Genomic DNA, 16988 nt, shown 5'->3' with positions numbered 1-16988 from the left:
TGGGAGGTTTCTTTGGCGGTTACTGAGCACTAATTCTGTATTTTTTTAATTTTTTTTTTTTTAACTCAAATTCAAGCTTGTACCATAGCAGTGTAACTAAGGATTATTCATAGAGATTTATTTGGAAAAGACTGACTTTGCAAAGCAGAGTAAGACTATTTGCTCTATTTGTTTTCAGCTGCATTGTTAAAAACATGACCATCCACTCTGGTGATTGTAAGCAGTTTAATAAAGGAAGGGTTGGAAGTCAAAAGTTATTATTTTCTATAGAGTTTATGGTCTGTGAAACTGAAATGGGAAGCAGAATTTGAGGGAAAGTAGCAGCAATTACTTACAAGGGTTTGTTTGAATTTTAAACAGCTTCAGATTAGAAGTTTCATTCTAAATTGGTGGTTACTGATTAAGAGAGAGTTTTAGGGAGGCCAGCTATCTCTATGGGTTAGCACATGGACCTTTAACCTCCCGGTATCTGCCTAGGTCAGGTCAGAAGTCAGGATTCGGTCATCTTATCCCGCTCCTCCCAGGGAATGGGAGTGCGTGACTTTGATGGCAAATTGCTGTTTGAGCACTACCCTTGCCGTCCTGCCCTGCATTTTTGAGTTACCTTAACCTCTTCTGCGGACCTTCGGTCAGTGGCTGCCTCGTGTACCCCACACCTTGGCAGCTTCTCCCCAAAAATGAGAAGTTTCCGAGTTAGTTACCGTGTGTCACGGTTGTAAGCCCCAGCCTAGAACTTCTGCAGAGGAGCTCAGAGCAATTTGTAATGGTAATTAAGACCGAAGTTAACTGGCTTTGCCAGACGATGCAGTAAGCTCAAGACCAAGTCCTGGGGGCTGCCTCCCCCTGTACTACGCCGCTGCCTTACCCCAGCGATTGCAGTAATTTCGGGGCGCAGCATTTTGTGATGCCCCGATGGAGCCAGGGTGTGGGTTTCTTTGTGTGCTGTTGACTCAGATCCTGCTTGGTACAAAAAAAAATATGTTTTCCAGTGCAGAGGAGGACAAGCCGTAGTCTCCTTTCCTCTCTAGCTAGATTTACTGTACAAAGTGTCAATTTTTCCAACATTTGTGTTAGCAGAGAGCGGAGCCCAGAAAATCTCCCCACATGAACGCTAATTATCTAAGTAGACTTTTCCATCTATGTTTGCTTACACCATAAATTACTGTTGCTTATGAGTGTACACCTGGCAACACCTTCCGCCTTTCATAACGCTATGGAGCGTTAACGAATTGGCTACAATTCAGTGGTTTTCACCTTTCTTGGAGCTTTTTTAAAAAACAAAAAAAAGCCAATTAAAAAAAAAAAACCACCACCCAAACTAATCCTGTCTTGGAAAATAATAGTAACTGTTTCGGTACTAACTGAGACATTATTTGAACACTTTACATCTCATGAAGGGGAAATGCAGATATCACTCTTGAAAACCGTGAAGGAAAATGTGTGTCTTGCAAGGCAGGATGGAGATACCTGATCTCTGGTTTGGGAGGGTGATCTCTGGCGGGGTAAATCAGCCCACGTGGGGCTCCGTGCTGCCACTGCTAGCCTGTGTTTGGGTGAGCTCATCTAGACTTGTGCCCATTAAGTGGCACAAATTAAATTTTTGCTCATGTGTATTAAACGTATACAATTTCCTAGGTATGTAGGTACTCTGGGAAGAAACCACAGATGCCTGTTTCTAAAGCCAGCTGGATAAGTGAAGTATATACCTATAATTCTAAATCATAACTTCTTACATCTTTTTGGGCTAAAGGAAAAAAAGAGGGGACACAGCTGTGGATTTTAGACTTTCTCGTTGCTAAGAAATACGTCAAATTTTAAATGATCTGGTAGCACTTACTTATCATTGTCATTCTGCTTACCAAATCTCTATATATTCTAGATTCTGTCAGTGTTATGAATAACCATCTTTTTAAGATGGAAGCTTGTTTTCTGTGAATGGGTGTTAAAGAACGAGGCCTCCAGAGCTTCTGGAGGCTGTCTCCTCCTCTTGTTAGAGGAGCAGGATGAGGCCACTGTGGGCTTATTCAAAGTTATTCCAGAATAAAGAGAGGATCGTATTTTCTTGAAACCACTATACCGACAAACTTGTAATGAAGGAATCCTTAGAAAGGACTGAGTCTTTCCGTGTTGGTCTGTGTTCAGACAGATACCACAGCAACTCATGGTAATTCTTGTATGCTAGCTTGTCTTGAATCTGGGCATTGCTATATGTAAAGCATTTCTGCTGGAGATCTTCATATTCATAATACTTTGAGCAACTAGAATAGCTGGAACCAAACTTGGCCATATCTGCTGTCACCAGTTGATGTAATGCCATCCATCCCCTTTGGAAAAGGCAATCATCCTTTGAAGACTTTAAGAACAAAGTAAAGGGAAGGAAAATGTGAAGCTTTCCAGTAATCCTCCAGCCACCTCTCTCCTGCTGCCTTGCCTAAGAAATCCCTTCTTTGTATTTTCTTTATCACAATCAGATAGTGACCTGTAGCACTTTGTCCCTCAGACTGGGGAATGTCTTGAGTCAATTTGCACTCAGGCAGGCTAGCAGAAGGGTGTATGTGCTAGCCAAGATAGCTTCCAGAGCGAAATTCCTCCACCATGACTAATTCTGGGTGGTGAATTTCAAAATCGAACGTTTTATGATTTCTCAAGGTATGCGCAAAGTTCCTACAGCGAGGAGAAGGGGATCAGTTATTGAATGTCTAAATCCTTTTTAGTCTTTTTTTATCTGTCTCTAAAGTGATGATAGCTCTTGCTTGTGCATTTAAAGGCATTTTATGATTTCTTTGAGTGAATAATCTAAGTCCTCTATGAGACACCACAGGAGCCTTTACTTTTCTGTACAACACCCGGAAAGCAAATGTACTTCTATCAGTTGTTACTGTTTAAGTATTAACAGGTGTGTGTTTTCACATATGCATTTTGATAAGCTTCATCACAACAGTTGTCTTATACACATTTAAATTCAGCCAGGTAAATACAGAGTAAAGAAAGAGTTCTGACTCTATAGGAACTGTAAAAACCTATAGCTTTTGTATAGACTCTCTGCACTTGTTGTCTCTGCCTGAGAAGTACCAGTATATGTGTGAACTGTGCTGATTTTGTGGGGAATCATACTTTGGTTTCTAATCCTTCTTTCTTTTGAAATTCATTTAAAATTGACTCCTTTTTTTGCTAAGTGATAATTTTTCATGATGTATCTGTTCACTGAGAACACGTATTTTAAAATTAAACAGAACCGTCCACAATTTTTTATATGATACTCCAAAAGCAAAATGTTTCTATGAAACACTACTTGGTCTTTCCTAAATTTCTGACCAATGTTTCTTGGCATTTTGGTACCAGTTAAGGCTTCCCACCTCCAAGGTACATCTTAAGGGTATGGTTGTATGCATACGATATTGATAATTTAGTTTAAAAATAGAATTGTTTGGAGAGACTGTTTGGAAGAATTGGTTAAAAATTTGATGGAGAAGACAGCCAAAAAAAGCATCTCAGTAACTTGCTAGAAGTGTCCATACCTGGTCAGGAAAAAAACATGTTGAGATTATATCTATTACCTCAATAAAGTACCATTTTTGGGTATGAAGCACAGATAAAACATGAAAATAGGTATTGCAAAGCAATTAAAAAAACAAAAAAAAGAGGGCAAAAGCAGTTATTAAACTGTGTCAACAAAGTGTCTGAATGGTCAAACTGTGATTCAGGATGCTTGGAATGCGGTCGTTGCCTGAATTTCCCTATGTCAAGAAAAGGCAATGACAAATTGGTAGGGCTACCCTGAAGACCAGGTGATGGAGTGGGTGGGACTGGGTGGGTTTTCTCCAGGATTTTGAAAGAACTTGGTATGAATTAGAGCTTCAGGGAATCAAGCAGTAGAAATAAGAGGATAATAGCTAGCAAGAAGCTAGTCAGGTTGGAGAGCTGGAAAGGTTTCCTACAACTGATGAATCTCTGGCTGTGGACACTTGTCCTTTTCTGGACCCCGTATGCCTGGTGAGGATGCTCCAGCTTTCAGTGGCTTGCTGCTGCCCTCATGTTTTTTTCCTAGTGGATTAGTTTGCATGAGCTCCCTAATACGTTCTGTCTGCCAGACGAGCTCAAGTCACCTATTTAAACAGCTTAAATGGACCCACTTGGTATTACCCAGGGAGACTTGTAAGGGAGTATTTGGAGAGCTGTAGCACTGGTGTCTTCAGTTAGAAGGGCCTTAGTCAGCAACCAGGAGGGACCTAATGGCTTTAACCTGCATTACCAGCGAGACCATCGATTTGCAACTTCAGTCACAAGGGTGGGGTTTTTTTTTTGGTTTGTTTGGGTTTTTTTCCTCCCAAATGAGTATCACATCAACAAAGCTTGTACAACCAGGGTGTTGCAAGCTGCGTGGTTGTGGGGATGCGGCAGGACTGTCGTGTGTTTGGGAATGAAAGGTTCAATTTGGGAGTTTTCAACGGGAGAAGATGCTGTCGTCCCCAGCAAAGAGGAGTTTTTCTGGGCTTTGCAATGCTGCGCTTGTAACCAGAAAGCACTAAGCCAACAAGCTCAATCTAGTTGAATCCAGATCCGTGACATAAATCCAGTTGTGTGATGATGTGTCATAATGCTTTGGGCCTCTGCAGCAGTTGTTTAGCTCAAGCTGAAAAGGCTTAAGCTGTTGTTTCGTTATAAAGATATTATCTCTTCTCATTGGAGTTACAAGAAGGGAAATTGCACAAATACTTTTTAATATTGCCATCCAGAATATTCACTTGTGGCTGTAAGTTGGTTATGTTTTCTTATTGAATGCTAAACAATTTCTTGTGTTTTCCTATCAAATTAATTGCTTACAGCTTGTTACCAACTTTTATTTTGTTTTAACTTTCATGGAACCATGATCTGTTCCTCCTGTTTTGGAGTCAAATTGGTTAAAAACACTTGCTCTGATTCTGAGAAATGTGATGTAACTTGTAATGGCAGAAAGTTCAGGTCACTTTGACCAAGACACCTCAAAATAGCTCATAAAGAAGTGAAATGTTCAAAATATGTAGCTGTCGTATGTTATTTGCCAATGGTTTATGACAGTAATTCTTCCTGACCCAAACTTCGACTTTCAAGGTTGCTTAGCAGAGTAATGAGACAATAAAATAACACTGATAAACTCTTTCTGGCTTTATAAACTTGTTTCTTAGCTCTTCATAGTGTGGGAAAAAAGGTCAATATATAGTTTTGATGTATACCATGGGAGTGGGGCTGGGGAGAGGAGCTGTAAGTTTGGCCTGGAGATTTTGAGGTTGTGTCACATTTCTGTGACATGAGGTTAGCATCCATGCCCTTTGCCTGCTGCTGAAGTCTCGTCTAAATTTTCTTTGTTTTCAAAGCCCATGTGGCCAGTCTTTAGCTAATATTATTAACCTATAACTGGACAATATTAGTAATATCTAGCTAATTATTAGCTGAGGGGAACTAGGAAAGCCAGGAGCCCCTTACAGAGAGGACTCTTCTTCCAAGCTTTGAAGTGAAGGCATTTTTATCTCCGGCAAGTGTGAGGGCTAAGCTCTTGGCACCGGGGATGCAGCCCTGCACAGCCTTTTCCTGCTGGATAAGGACCTACACAACAGTCAGGCTCGAAGCAGGATTTCAAACCTATAGCTGTAATGATCTTTTAAGAATGTATAGTTACTGGAAGTGTCACTGGATGGTCCATAAATTTTTCTGGTATACTGCACTGAATTACTGCTTTCCATTTGGCTGATTAAAATGACTGTACCAGATTGTATTTTTAGTCCATTTGCTAAAATACGTACTTTGCAGTTTAAAAGTTGTACATTACAGCTACATAATGTTAGGATCTTTGAGCGCTTTGTTAAAAATGTAATGCTAAAACAAGGGATTAGTGGATAGCCAGCAAAAGGTGATTTTGGGAGCCAACTTATGATGCAGGAAATATATATGTGTACCGGATGACTCTATATCCTTCCAGTATTGGGCTGGATCCTATTTTCTGCGAGACCAATGCCAACACTCATTTTGAGTTCAATTGGGAACAGAATCAGCACCTCCAATACATTCTTGTCCGAGAAGGATTGTATGAAATAAATGTATATCCTTATGCTCTGTTTCCGTGAGGATTTTCTTCAGGCATTTTCCTTGAAGCAGCATCTTCATTTCTTTCTTGTGGTACCCCAGAGGAGCAAGAGGTGTGGCCGCTCTGTGTGTCTGTGGGAGGGATCCCAAACATTGCCCTTCTGTACTTTGTTTCTCCAAAACACGGGCTGTGTAATTGAGCTGTTAGAGAAAGACGGAGACTTAGATGTTAGGGGATCATATCCATCCCATATTGCTGGTGGGTAGTTAATATTATCAGATGATTGTTTGGAGACAGATGGGAAATATCCTGAGGGTGTGAATTTGCTTTAGAGCGGATTGAGAGGTAAAGCCTGGTAAGACAACTGCCGCTAATTGGTGCCATCCTCGTAAGCCTGTAGGATTGAGTGTGCACCGACGTCTGCAGTGCTGAGATTGGGGACGAGGTAAATTTATAGCAGAATGCGTAAAGGCTTTCACTGCTGCAGCCATGCTGTACCCGATCAGGCATACATAAAGTATTTCAGTGTCCAGAACTGTCAAAACAAGCACGGAAGAGGCTTTTAAATGTGGATTACAAAAGGTTAACTATTCAGGAAACAGTTCTTTTGGAGGGGGAGAGCATGAAACTATGCTAGCGAAGTTCCCAGCCTCTCTGGTTACAACCCGACAGGTCCGCAACCAGCACTGGAGTCTCATCATGGAGAGCGTGGTCCCGTCTGACAAAGGAAATTATACGTGCATAGTGGAAAACCAGTACGGATCCATCAATCACACGTACCATCTCGACGTTGTTGGTAAGTAAACCTCTGTCACGTGGAAGACAATGTTTTTAATTATTGAGTTTCTCTATTAAAACATTTAGAACTCAGCTGATACATTTTGCATTAATTTTGAAGATGATTTCACAGTAGTCTAAAGATGAGATTTCACTACATAACCAATTGCTACATAACTTTATATATTCATCTGTCTCACTCGTGTCTGTAGGACTAATCTATCCAGGCCTTGGCAAAGGTGTAATATCCACGTGTGCAAGTGGATTCTTGTTGCTGTGATACACCTACAAGCTTACCATGACGACCAAATAATAAATACTGATGTAATTTTAATCATTAGTATTAAAATTGAATTATTACTTGTACAATTATACTAACACAAATTTTAATAACTGCAGTTATGAAAACCGTCAAGTAATCCTCTAGATTGCTGTTACGATAGCTGAAACAATTATTATTACTTTTTTTTTTTAAAAAAAAAATCTAGAAATTGACTTTGGTGAAGCTAGTGCAGATTTGGAGCTTCAGGAAAGGTACTTTGCATTCACAGCAGTGTAACAGAGGTCCAACCATAGCCTGTTGTGTGGGCTCTGAGCAGTCCCTGAAACACAGATGACAAAAATGGTGAAGTGTTTTACCCGAGGACAAATTGTAAAAAGCTGTGTGAATTCCTACTAGTAGCAAAGCTGTGATTCAGCAGGACTATTAAGCACATGCTTAATAATGTTAACTTAATAATACCAAAATCCTGTTGACTTTAATAAGGCTTACACGTATTTATTTAAGTGCTTAGCTAAATTACGGCTTGAAATCTCAGGAACCAGTTCTAGTCACCCCTACTCTTGCTGATTAGCCTGGATGGGTGTGAGCAGTTTTATTGACTCTGAAGGCATTGCTGTCTAAAAGTAATCAGTTTGACTGTTACAGTAGGACCTGCTGGTAGTACCTTTGGGGATCTGAGCTGCAGTTTCTGAAATACGTCTTCAGTGGGCTTTGCTCTCTCCAGGCTTGTGAGGCAATCGGAGCGTCACAAGCTCTGTGAATAAAACTTTTGATCAATCATTATTGAAAGCAAAAATGAATTTGATGATTATAAGCTGGTTTTGGCTGGTGACTGACAGCCCAACTTATCTTATGTGGAGAATCTTACTGTGAGTTTGGGTTTGTACGACCAAAACAGTGACAAAATTTTCACTTCCCTATTTTCTGATTGGTTTTTACATGAACAAAAATGCATCCCTCGCATTGTTTTGGATGATCTTTAAAAGTAGTGCCTTATTTTGTCTGGGACCACTTAAAGCTGCAGAAACCCCCAAATCCAAAAGAAAACAAGTGCCAGCTTCTCAGGCAGCAAGAAATGAAAACATTCCCTGTGAAAATGCCAGCGAGAGCTAACCTTCGTGGAGCAGAGGAGGAAAAAGATAATTTTGTGATGGGGATGCTGTCAGACTGAAGCCTTACCACCAGCCCCGATGCATTTTAAGTCTTCAAAGCCAGTCTGTGGACCACCCAACTCACCTGTACTTGGTTGTAGGTAGTCAACACTGAAAGCAGTGAGGATTTTTTTTTTCTTTTTTTCCATGGCAATATTTTGTCATCCTTGGTAGAGTGAGCTATGGGTATTGTTGAGGTGAACCGAGCGACTGGCAAAGCCATTTTCGTCTGAACACTTGTTTAAACAAAGTTTATGGAGAGTGCAGCGGCAACGGCTGCCAGAGACGGCAGTCAATTGTGTTCTGCGTGTCTCTGTCCTCTGGTGACCACCTTGTCGGAGGACGTGGGCTGCTCGCATGGGCTCGCCAGGAACAAGGCTCAATTTACAGAGCCTGGCCCAGAAAGAGTGTAAGGAGATGATGAGTTAAGGGATTCTTGGAGGTTTTTTGGGTTTGGGTTTTTTTTTCTTAATCCTTTAGGGAGCCTAGATTGACTCAACTTTGGTTTTGCTTAAAAGTCTTTTTTAGTAGGCTACATGGAAGGAAAAAGGCAGTTTTGCAATATTGGGAGTTTTCCTTGCTGAAACAAAACTGGTTAAAAATTCCCCTTCCCTTCTCTGTCCCCTGCTTCTTTTCCTCATTACCACCCCAGTCCCAGTCTGGCATGTTTCATGTTGACTGTAAATTTCTACACCCATTTTTCTAGCAAATGTGTTCGTGGATGATGCGGTCACTTGAGCAAATATTTGTCAGAAGCCCTCTCACCTCCTCTCCCCCTTTGAGCCTTTTGAATGTCTTACATTGAGGAATTTTATGCAGAAGTTTATTTTTCCTGGCAGTAAATTATAGTGACCTGCATGAATGAATGGAATGGTAATAAGGATTATGTCATTTATTTAAATGTCTATTCCTTTCCTATAGAGAGGCAGAAAAGTAAATAATGAGGTTTTTCAAAAGTGGCTAGTGACTTGGGGTGCTGCGTACCCAGCTGATGGCACCCAAAGGAGCCCTGATTTTGCCTGGGCAGATATTCAGCATTTTCTGATGCTTGGGCCCTGTGAGATATGAAACCAGAAGTCCAAAGGTGACTTTTGCAAGTCACGACCTGCATTTTTCAGTTCTGCGTACTTAATAGTTTTACTTCCTTTTTTGCATTTAGTTTGATCAGTTAAAGGGTGTATTTGTTAGTTTACTTTGAAAGCATATGTATGGGAATGCGCACCCGAAGATACCCATGTTGAATTTACTGTGCATCTCTCAAGAGATACAGCATTGGGACTTTAACCTAAAAAGAGGATTGATGTTAGAGAGCTCAGCCATTTCTGTGTTGCTGAAAGCTTGTAATAATTGTGGAGGTTGGGCATAAAATTGCTGAAGCAGTAAATTAAGGCTGGCCAGAAGGGGAAATGCTGACCGTTTTTCTAGTTAAGACAGTTCTACAGAAGTTAATTTTGTGGGTTTTTTTTTTTCTGTTTTCATATGAATTTTCAGTTCCCACAGGGTTTTGGAGAGTTATGGATGTTTGTTTAGAAGCAATTGCATATGTAGACCGCATCTTTCAAACTTCAGGTTGTATTTTTAGGTCAAGTTGTGTGCGCAAAACTGTTAGTTGAAAGCCTCTGAAATTGCTTTTCCTATATGGTTTAACTGGTTCCAGAGTTGATTAAGTGTAAGTAATAGCAAATGGTATTAAACACAGTAATGTATTACACTAACATGAGCATCTGACTATATGGTGTAATGTAGAGAACCCTCTGATTATGTCACAGATTTGGGAGGTATCCCAGCAAAAATCCTGCCAAATAATGACACAGTGCTAGTTAGGAATATCCAGTATTACTTGATGCCAATAACTTTCCAAACCTTGAATTCTTTTGACAATTAAAAGCCTGGAGCCAGCAGGGCTGAGTAGTTTTCAGTCAGAATGTAGGTGTGAAGTATTCTCGTTTTTACCTTGTAATTACTTGCAAGAACCCTCTTAAAATAGTCAACTCAGCTCAGATGGTCTCATTCAAATTTACAAACCTGGCAAAACCATTGCACGGAATTTTTTTACAATGGGAGTAGAAAATACTGAAGAAAAAAACAGCAAGTCATTGGCAGCCTCTCTATATTGCGCAGGATACTTGTGCGCATTGGCAGTGTTAGTGGGGAATTGTCCATTTGAGTTGGCCAGGATGTTCTGTGTTGGACAAAGTTATTCTTTAAATGTTCGGGACACCCCAATCGACTGCCTTTTCCTCTCTCCTCCTCCTCCATTTCAAAACAAGGACTTAAGCAGGCTGCTTTGCTCAGGGATACAAATGTGTTAGATTGCAGTAGTGGCAAATGGTGGCGATACAAAACTCTGTGAGGATCCGGTGAAAGGGAGACGAGTTGATTTTAGCTTTTTATTGGAGTGCTACCCAGAGGCTTCAATTAATATCAGATACTTATTGTCCAAGGCAATGTGCCAGCGCGCGGTAATTGCTTACAACCGAAATGCGGAGAGGCCGAGAGAAGGAAATGTCACTGTCCGTTTTATAGATGAAAAACCGAGCTGTGGAGTGATGAAATTTCTTGCCCTGGGTCACACAGGAAGCTGGTGGCAGAGCCAAAAAGTAAAGCTGGTACTTGAATCCTAATCCAGTACCTTAATTAAAAGAATGTTCTTTCCCTTGTACAGTTTAGCCCATCAGCTGTTTTTCTACATGCAGCTGAAGTGCCTTTCTCTTCTTTTGTATTTAACAGTAGGTAGAAACTTGCATTTTTGTAGTAAGCTTACTAATAGACTAACTCCATTCTCATTAAACATATATAAAGTCATGCAGTCTTAAGGGACAATGAATGAAAACGATGTGGTTTTCACTTATGAGTTGTATTGTAGTGAATCCGGGTTGTAGGAAGCAACGTGGGAATGCAGCCACTGAGACTTGTATATAATTAGATCACTCTTGGATTGCAATTATCGCTAGAGTACAATTTCAGCAGCGGCAGTTCTGTTTAAACATGGAAGTAACTAATTGAATTTATATTTTAACGGCAAAAAAAAGGTTAGTCTTTGAACAGCCCTAGTGCAGGTAGCCATTTCTGTCCTATTTAAAGTCATCATCCAGGGAAACAAAAGATGGTTTGGTTTCAGATGAAGTTTGGCACATTACCTCATTTACTGGGTTTTATAAGCAGCTGCTACAGCACGACACATCTTCCAAGAATGTATAAGAAGACCCCGCTGTTTACGAAAAAAAAGGCACATAACTTGTCACAAATATATTTTTTTAAAAAAGTCCTTTTGCAGCCAGTTTAGCTGTACTTTGACCAGTTTCTAATTTGCCTAATAGCTATGCTTTTGGTTCTCATTACTGAGGAGTGAACTCCAGAGGTGGCAGAGTACCACGCAGTTGTTCCTTAACAGTATTCGTATTTTCATATGAAAGCAGCGTGAGAAGAACTTCTCATCCAGGAAGCATTTTAAATGACTCTTAGTTTAAAGCTCGTGCCCCAGAAATCTCACGTATGAGTGGTTTTACTGACGAGTATGCAGAAAAACGCTTTTATTTTGAACTCTGGGAGGTTTTAGAGGGTTTTATGATGAATTTTACTCTTGCTTTTTACAGGACAGTATTAAAAAAAAAATCTGATTAAAATGGAATCAACTTTTTGCTATTGGTACTTCACTGTTTAGATTTTCCTTAGTTTAGGCAGAATACCAAACTTTGCCTTTGTTTCTAGTCAGTTTTATTTTTGGATTTTCATGTGCTCTCAGAATCCCTAGCTGCAAACATGGCACAGACACATAGATTATTTTTTTAAAGACATGTTTCCATTTTGTCATTCCCTGATTCCTAAAAACAGATGCATTGTTATTTACTTTTTGCCGAGGCTTGTTTTGTCAAAATAGAGTTCAGAATTATTTTGACTTAACTATAGTATGTTCCTTCATTTCCAAAGAATTATTTTTAGGATTCAGGTTACATACGAAAAAGGAACTGACACCAACTAAATACATGCCTTGGACGTTGCATCACTAATGTCTGGCAGGAGTTGAGTGTAGGTATTACAACCAAGCCTAAACTTGCATTTCTGGCAGATGTGCTTGTAGTTATTGACTGGCTTTTTACCTGGACAAGCTTTGGCTTGATGTCTTCACCCAAGGGCTTGCGGCATGGGACGTGATGAGACAGGGGCTGGAAGCATGAAGGAATCCACACTGATGCTTGCCCTCAAGTATTTGGTTAGGCCGCGAGGGAAGATGATTTTATTTAATGTACTGATAAGCCTGAGTGTGGACTTTACACCTGGCACTAGGCTTTCGGCAAGGTGTGTGCATCCGAGAAGAAATTACGCAAATTGTTTAGTGCTGGAGGCTGTGTGGTTCACTCCTGAAAACAAAGACCACAGTGTGATGGTTCAGCTAAGGGAAAACGAAAGCTTGTGTTCTCCCCCAGCCCCTTTCTTAATAAGGTAAAAATATTCCAACCCCCTAGTTTTATAGCGTTAAAGCTTCTGATTTCATTGGAGTAGTCTGGCTAAATTACATTTTATGGACAAATACTAGTGTCATTACTTCATCTGCTGGGTGAACAGTGAATTTGTCATGTTTGGAATGCTTCCTGCAGAGTCTGCTGCGGGAGGACTGGTCTCCCTGTCCCACTTTCTGTCTTATTACAGCCCCAAGGCAGGTATTTCTCTTTCTTTTGATGAATGATGAACAGGATATTGTTTCAGCTCTGCTATTATCATTTTTAATCATGCCTTCTAATTTGTGCAGTATCCTAGTCGTGGAAATGCAAGCAGGAATTTGCAGGACTTGTCTGAAGATGCTAACGAGACTGTTGCCTTGTTAAATGTGCAATCGGCACGTGTCAAAAGCCATGTCTGTGCCTAATAAGAGGGGCTTTTTGACCTGATCCAGTCGTTTCTAACAATTTTGTTACTGAAAAAAATGGCAGTGTTAATTGGCAGTAGATTGGTAAAGTTACATCCTCTTAAAAATAAGTAAATAAATAAATAAAAGCTTAAGTTATCACAAATACAGAAAAGTCGCAAATGAACTGTGATACAGACTGGATGAATGGATCGCATTGAAGGCAAACACAAGGTTATTAATCATGTCTCCCTTATTAATGAGTTTGCACCTGCATTTCTTCATGTTGTCCCTGAGCAGGGGAGGAGATGCAGAGGTGGGACAGCCCCGTGCCTGCAATGGGATAGCTGCCCGTGGTGGGCGAGATGAATCCTGACCGAGACCACCACACTGGCGGTTTTGGGGATTAAACTAGGATTAAGAGAGCTGTAGCAGAGGTGGAAGTGGATGAAGATGGCACTCAAGTGGTAGGCATCAGGGGTTGTGTGTGACTGTAACGAGCTGAGGCTGGGGGAGGTCAGGACTGGGAAAATAAGAGTGAAAGGGTGTGAGGAGTCTTCCCAGAGGCTTGCAATGTAGGAGAGAAAAAACTTTGAGGGACGGTATCAGGGTAGAGATAGGTAAGAGGGTGAGAGATCTGGCAGTACCGAAGTGTGGACAAATCAGTAAAATGTGAAATTCTGTGGCTATTTAAAAAAAAAAAAAGGTTGCACTTACAACCGTCATGTCGGTATCCTCTCCTCTCGCTGCACTACAAACTGCTGTGTCACTTGAAATGCAGAGGTGGCTTTGTTTTACAGGTTTTCAGGATTTTAAGTCATCAGGTCATCTTTGGATTACTCCCATTCCTATGGTGCAGCTTCAACAGCAGTTGTTCCATTTAAACATAAAAAGCCACATTAAAAATCATAGTTTGTCAAGCACTTTTGACTATTGAACTGCTCTGTAAATGTAAAATATTAAGAATATTTTTTCAGGTTGCTCTTTAAAAGGTTGCATGAATATATTGAAATTTCTGACTGTTCATGAAAGAAAAACACTGTCAGAACTTGAGCTGAGTGAAGAACTCAGCGTGACAGTGTATTAGTTGGAATAAAGTTAGTCTTCACCATTTTTACAAGATGATTGTGAAAGTCAAATTATATGTACTTTTAGGGATTTTTAATCACTGTCACAAATTAGGTAATCAAAACAGTTGCTCTTAAGTTGTTCATGTATTCTGCATGTACAAGTGATTGTACATGTATTGGTTAGTGTTTATATCTGCAGGATTGTTTCTGCTATTAGATTGGATTATGTGCATTACTGAGCAACATAATTTCATTTCAGCAGTTGGTTTCAAATGTACGTTTCCTTTGATAACTGTGCTAAAGCACTATCTAGAGTGTGAAACCCACTTTTGTCTACATTTGAATGAGTATTCAAAAAAAATGCCACTCTTCAAGTGCAATTTTCTCAGAAAGCAGTTCTGGCACCTGGTGCTCAGCCAGAGGCTGGTGATGGTGCTGCTGGTTCTGGGCTTCGTAGGAAGCTGGTCATTCGGAGTGTACGCTGAAAGGCAGGAAAATGTGGGTGCAGAAGAGAGGTCAAGAACTGTAGAAAGTAACAGAGAAGAACTTTCTTGTTTTGGAGCACAAAGTTCACGTCCAAGCGTGGTCAGCCTAAGTGCTTGTTATGAACGCTGTTGTATCTTGCAAACTTCACCTGGATTTACCTGAACTACTAGAAATATAATGAGAAATGTGTATAATCAGAGTCTTCCCAAGAGCAGTAGTCTTCAGCATCCATTCCAACATTTAGAACAGGTCACGGATTCTGTGTTGCAGACTAGAGTGATCATGATGGAGGGACATCTCCCCTCCTCACGTGGGACCACGAGATGGCAAACTTCATCACCAGGGAAGGGAAGCCCAAAGGCTGAGTGAGGTCCAACATAGACGTGGCTTGAGGCTAAGCCAGGCTGGTCCAGCAAAGAGCATTGAAACTCTGGGTGTTGGAGCTTCTCTCCTGCCCCGAGAGCCTGCATGCCGGGTAGGGTCAGTCAGCCAGCAGGTTGGCCGTGTCTAGCTGGGGAAGGGAGAATACTGCAGTCCTTCCGATAATTTCACACCTGCGTTGCTCAATAGAGCAAGTGTGCTGTGTAAGAAAAGGGGGAGAGGTGTAGAAATATAAGAGGGCTTTTAAAGGTTTACATAATCTTTTCCATTTTACTTTAAAGGCAGAGCTGTTTTCAGGAAAGGAAATTTGGACGATGAAAAATATGCAGTCAGGTCACAATAACAACAGCAATAATAACTCCCACTGTGTGCTTTATGGCATCACTGGGTGCACTGGTGAGTTAAACCCGCTGCAGCTGGGAGAGGACATCATCCCTGTGGGAGAGATGCTATTTGCCAGGCATACAGTAAACCTTTGGCAGAGCCTACTGGAGAGCCCAGTCCAAAGATGCTGGACCCCAGCATTGTCTCTGGTTGTTATAAAGCAGCTGAGTGCTGGGAGCTGTGCGCAGTACAAAGGATGGTATATCTGTGTGTAAAAATTAATGCAGTCTCTGGAAACAGCCAGAACAATAAAATTTTACCACTTGTCTGTGAGAAGGCACAAGTTGTTTTTCATATTCTCTTGAAGCCTTTTTCTTTTAGGGTACATTGAAAAGAATTTCAATGAAAATTTCAGCTACTCATTGTTCTGTTTCCCATGTTCTGTTCACACTAAAATAAGGCCTCTCCCCTCTTTGTTCACACATGTACGAAGCTTTTGCTTATGCATGCACTGTGTGAGGGATACTGCAAGTAAGCTCCAAGATTAGTGTTGTACAATCCTTGCTGCTATGACTTTTTCTGCTCCACAGGGCTGATGAAACCCATGCTGCGTCAACCTGACAGTAGGGCTTTGCTTTAAGGACCAACTGGTCTTAAAAACCCAGTCGATAATTTCACGTTTTAAAACAAGAGCGTTCACGTTGCCTGCCTTAGCCCTGGGCTTGCTGGATGTTCCAGTCTCTTTTAACCCTCTGATATACGTGTGATTTGAAAGGATAGCTTTTAACTAGTTCTGATTTTGAGTTTGGTTTTTTTTTTCCCCTACTGTTTTCACTGACATCAGCGGGCTCTGTATCAAGCCAAATAAGTCAGTCTTGCTTGCTTTCTTTTGCCCAGCTTGCTGCCATATGAGTTGTGCAGATGAACTTACACTGTAAAGGTGTTAAGCAAAGATGAATTTTAGCTAAAATGCACATAGGACAGCATGCTGTAGAGCTATCCAAAGAGACAGATGGGATAACATCAGTGGGAGCTTTGCCTGCTGGAGAAACAGTGCCATTACTTCAAATCGGAGGTGAAGGTGGTGAAGCCAAGGACAGAGAGTTTGAATACACCTGATTAGTTTCTGTAAAGGTTTTAAAAAGGCACTGCCTTTTATTTGACTGGCTTTGGTAAGTAGGAAGGGTTGGGTGGCACAAGGAGGTTGGATAGGTTGGCAAAGGCTTTACTACGGGCAGCAAATGGGTCTGCTTCTGCTGTCTGTGATGAAATTTTAATCTTTAGAACTAAAATTCTTTAATAGTCAGTGTTCAAATGTTTAGTTTTATGAGAAAGTATTCAGTGACGGCAGGGAATATGTGCAGTCTGGTTCCCTGCTGTCTCACTTTATAACGATTGCTGATACTGGTCCACAAACCAAAGCAGAGATGGACGTTTGGGCCCGGTAGTCAGCGATGATGAAGTATGTGACACAGCAGGAGGAAGAAATGCCTCAGGTTTATAGACAAGGCTTCTAAGTTTGAGGACAAAGGGGGTTTGGAAAGCGGTTATGGAGGTTAGGCCCTCACTCCCATCCGCAGGAGCAGATCCCCGGGCCGCTCCAGGACTC

At 41.0% G+C, this 16988-nt stretch overlaps 1 protein-coding gene across 12 annotated transcripts in view; it reads left to right on the top strand.

Moving 5' to 3' along the window:
- Window positions 1-16988, top strand: part of FGFR2 (fibroblast growth factor receptor 2) — an 87039-nt gene that overhangs the window by 29596 nt on the left and 40455 nt on the right. For all 12 annotated transcript variants that reach the window (XM_075026532.1, XM_075026531.1, XM_075026536.1 and 9 more), the window contains one exon: window positions 6734-6857. In XM_075026532.1, the coding sequence (XP_074882633.1) occupies window positions 6734-6857 (124 nt within the window). The remainder of the gene's footprint in view (window positions 1-6733; window positions 6858-16988) is intronic.

Source organism: Buteo buteo, chromosome 4, assembly GCF_964188355.1.
Source record: "Buteo buteo chromosome 4, bButBut1.hap1.1, whole genome shotgun sequence".
Lineage (NCBI taxonomy): Eukaryota > Metazoa > Chordata > Aves > Accipitriformes > Accipitridae > Buteo > Buteo buteo.
Note: the sequence above shows the minus strand (reverse complement) of the source record. Positions and strands in the feature narration are given on the sequence as shown.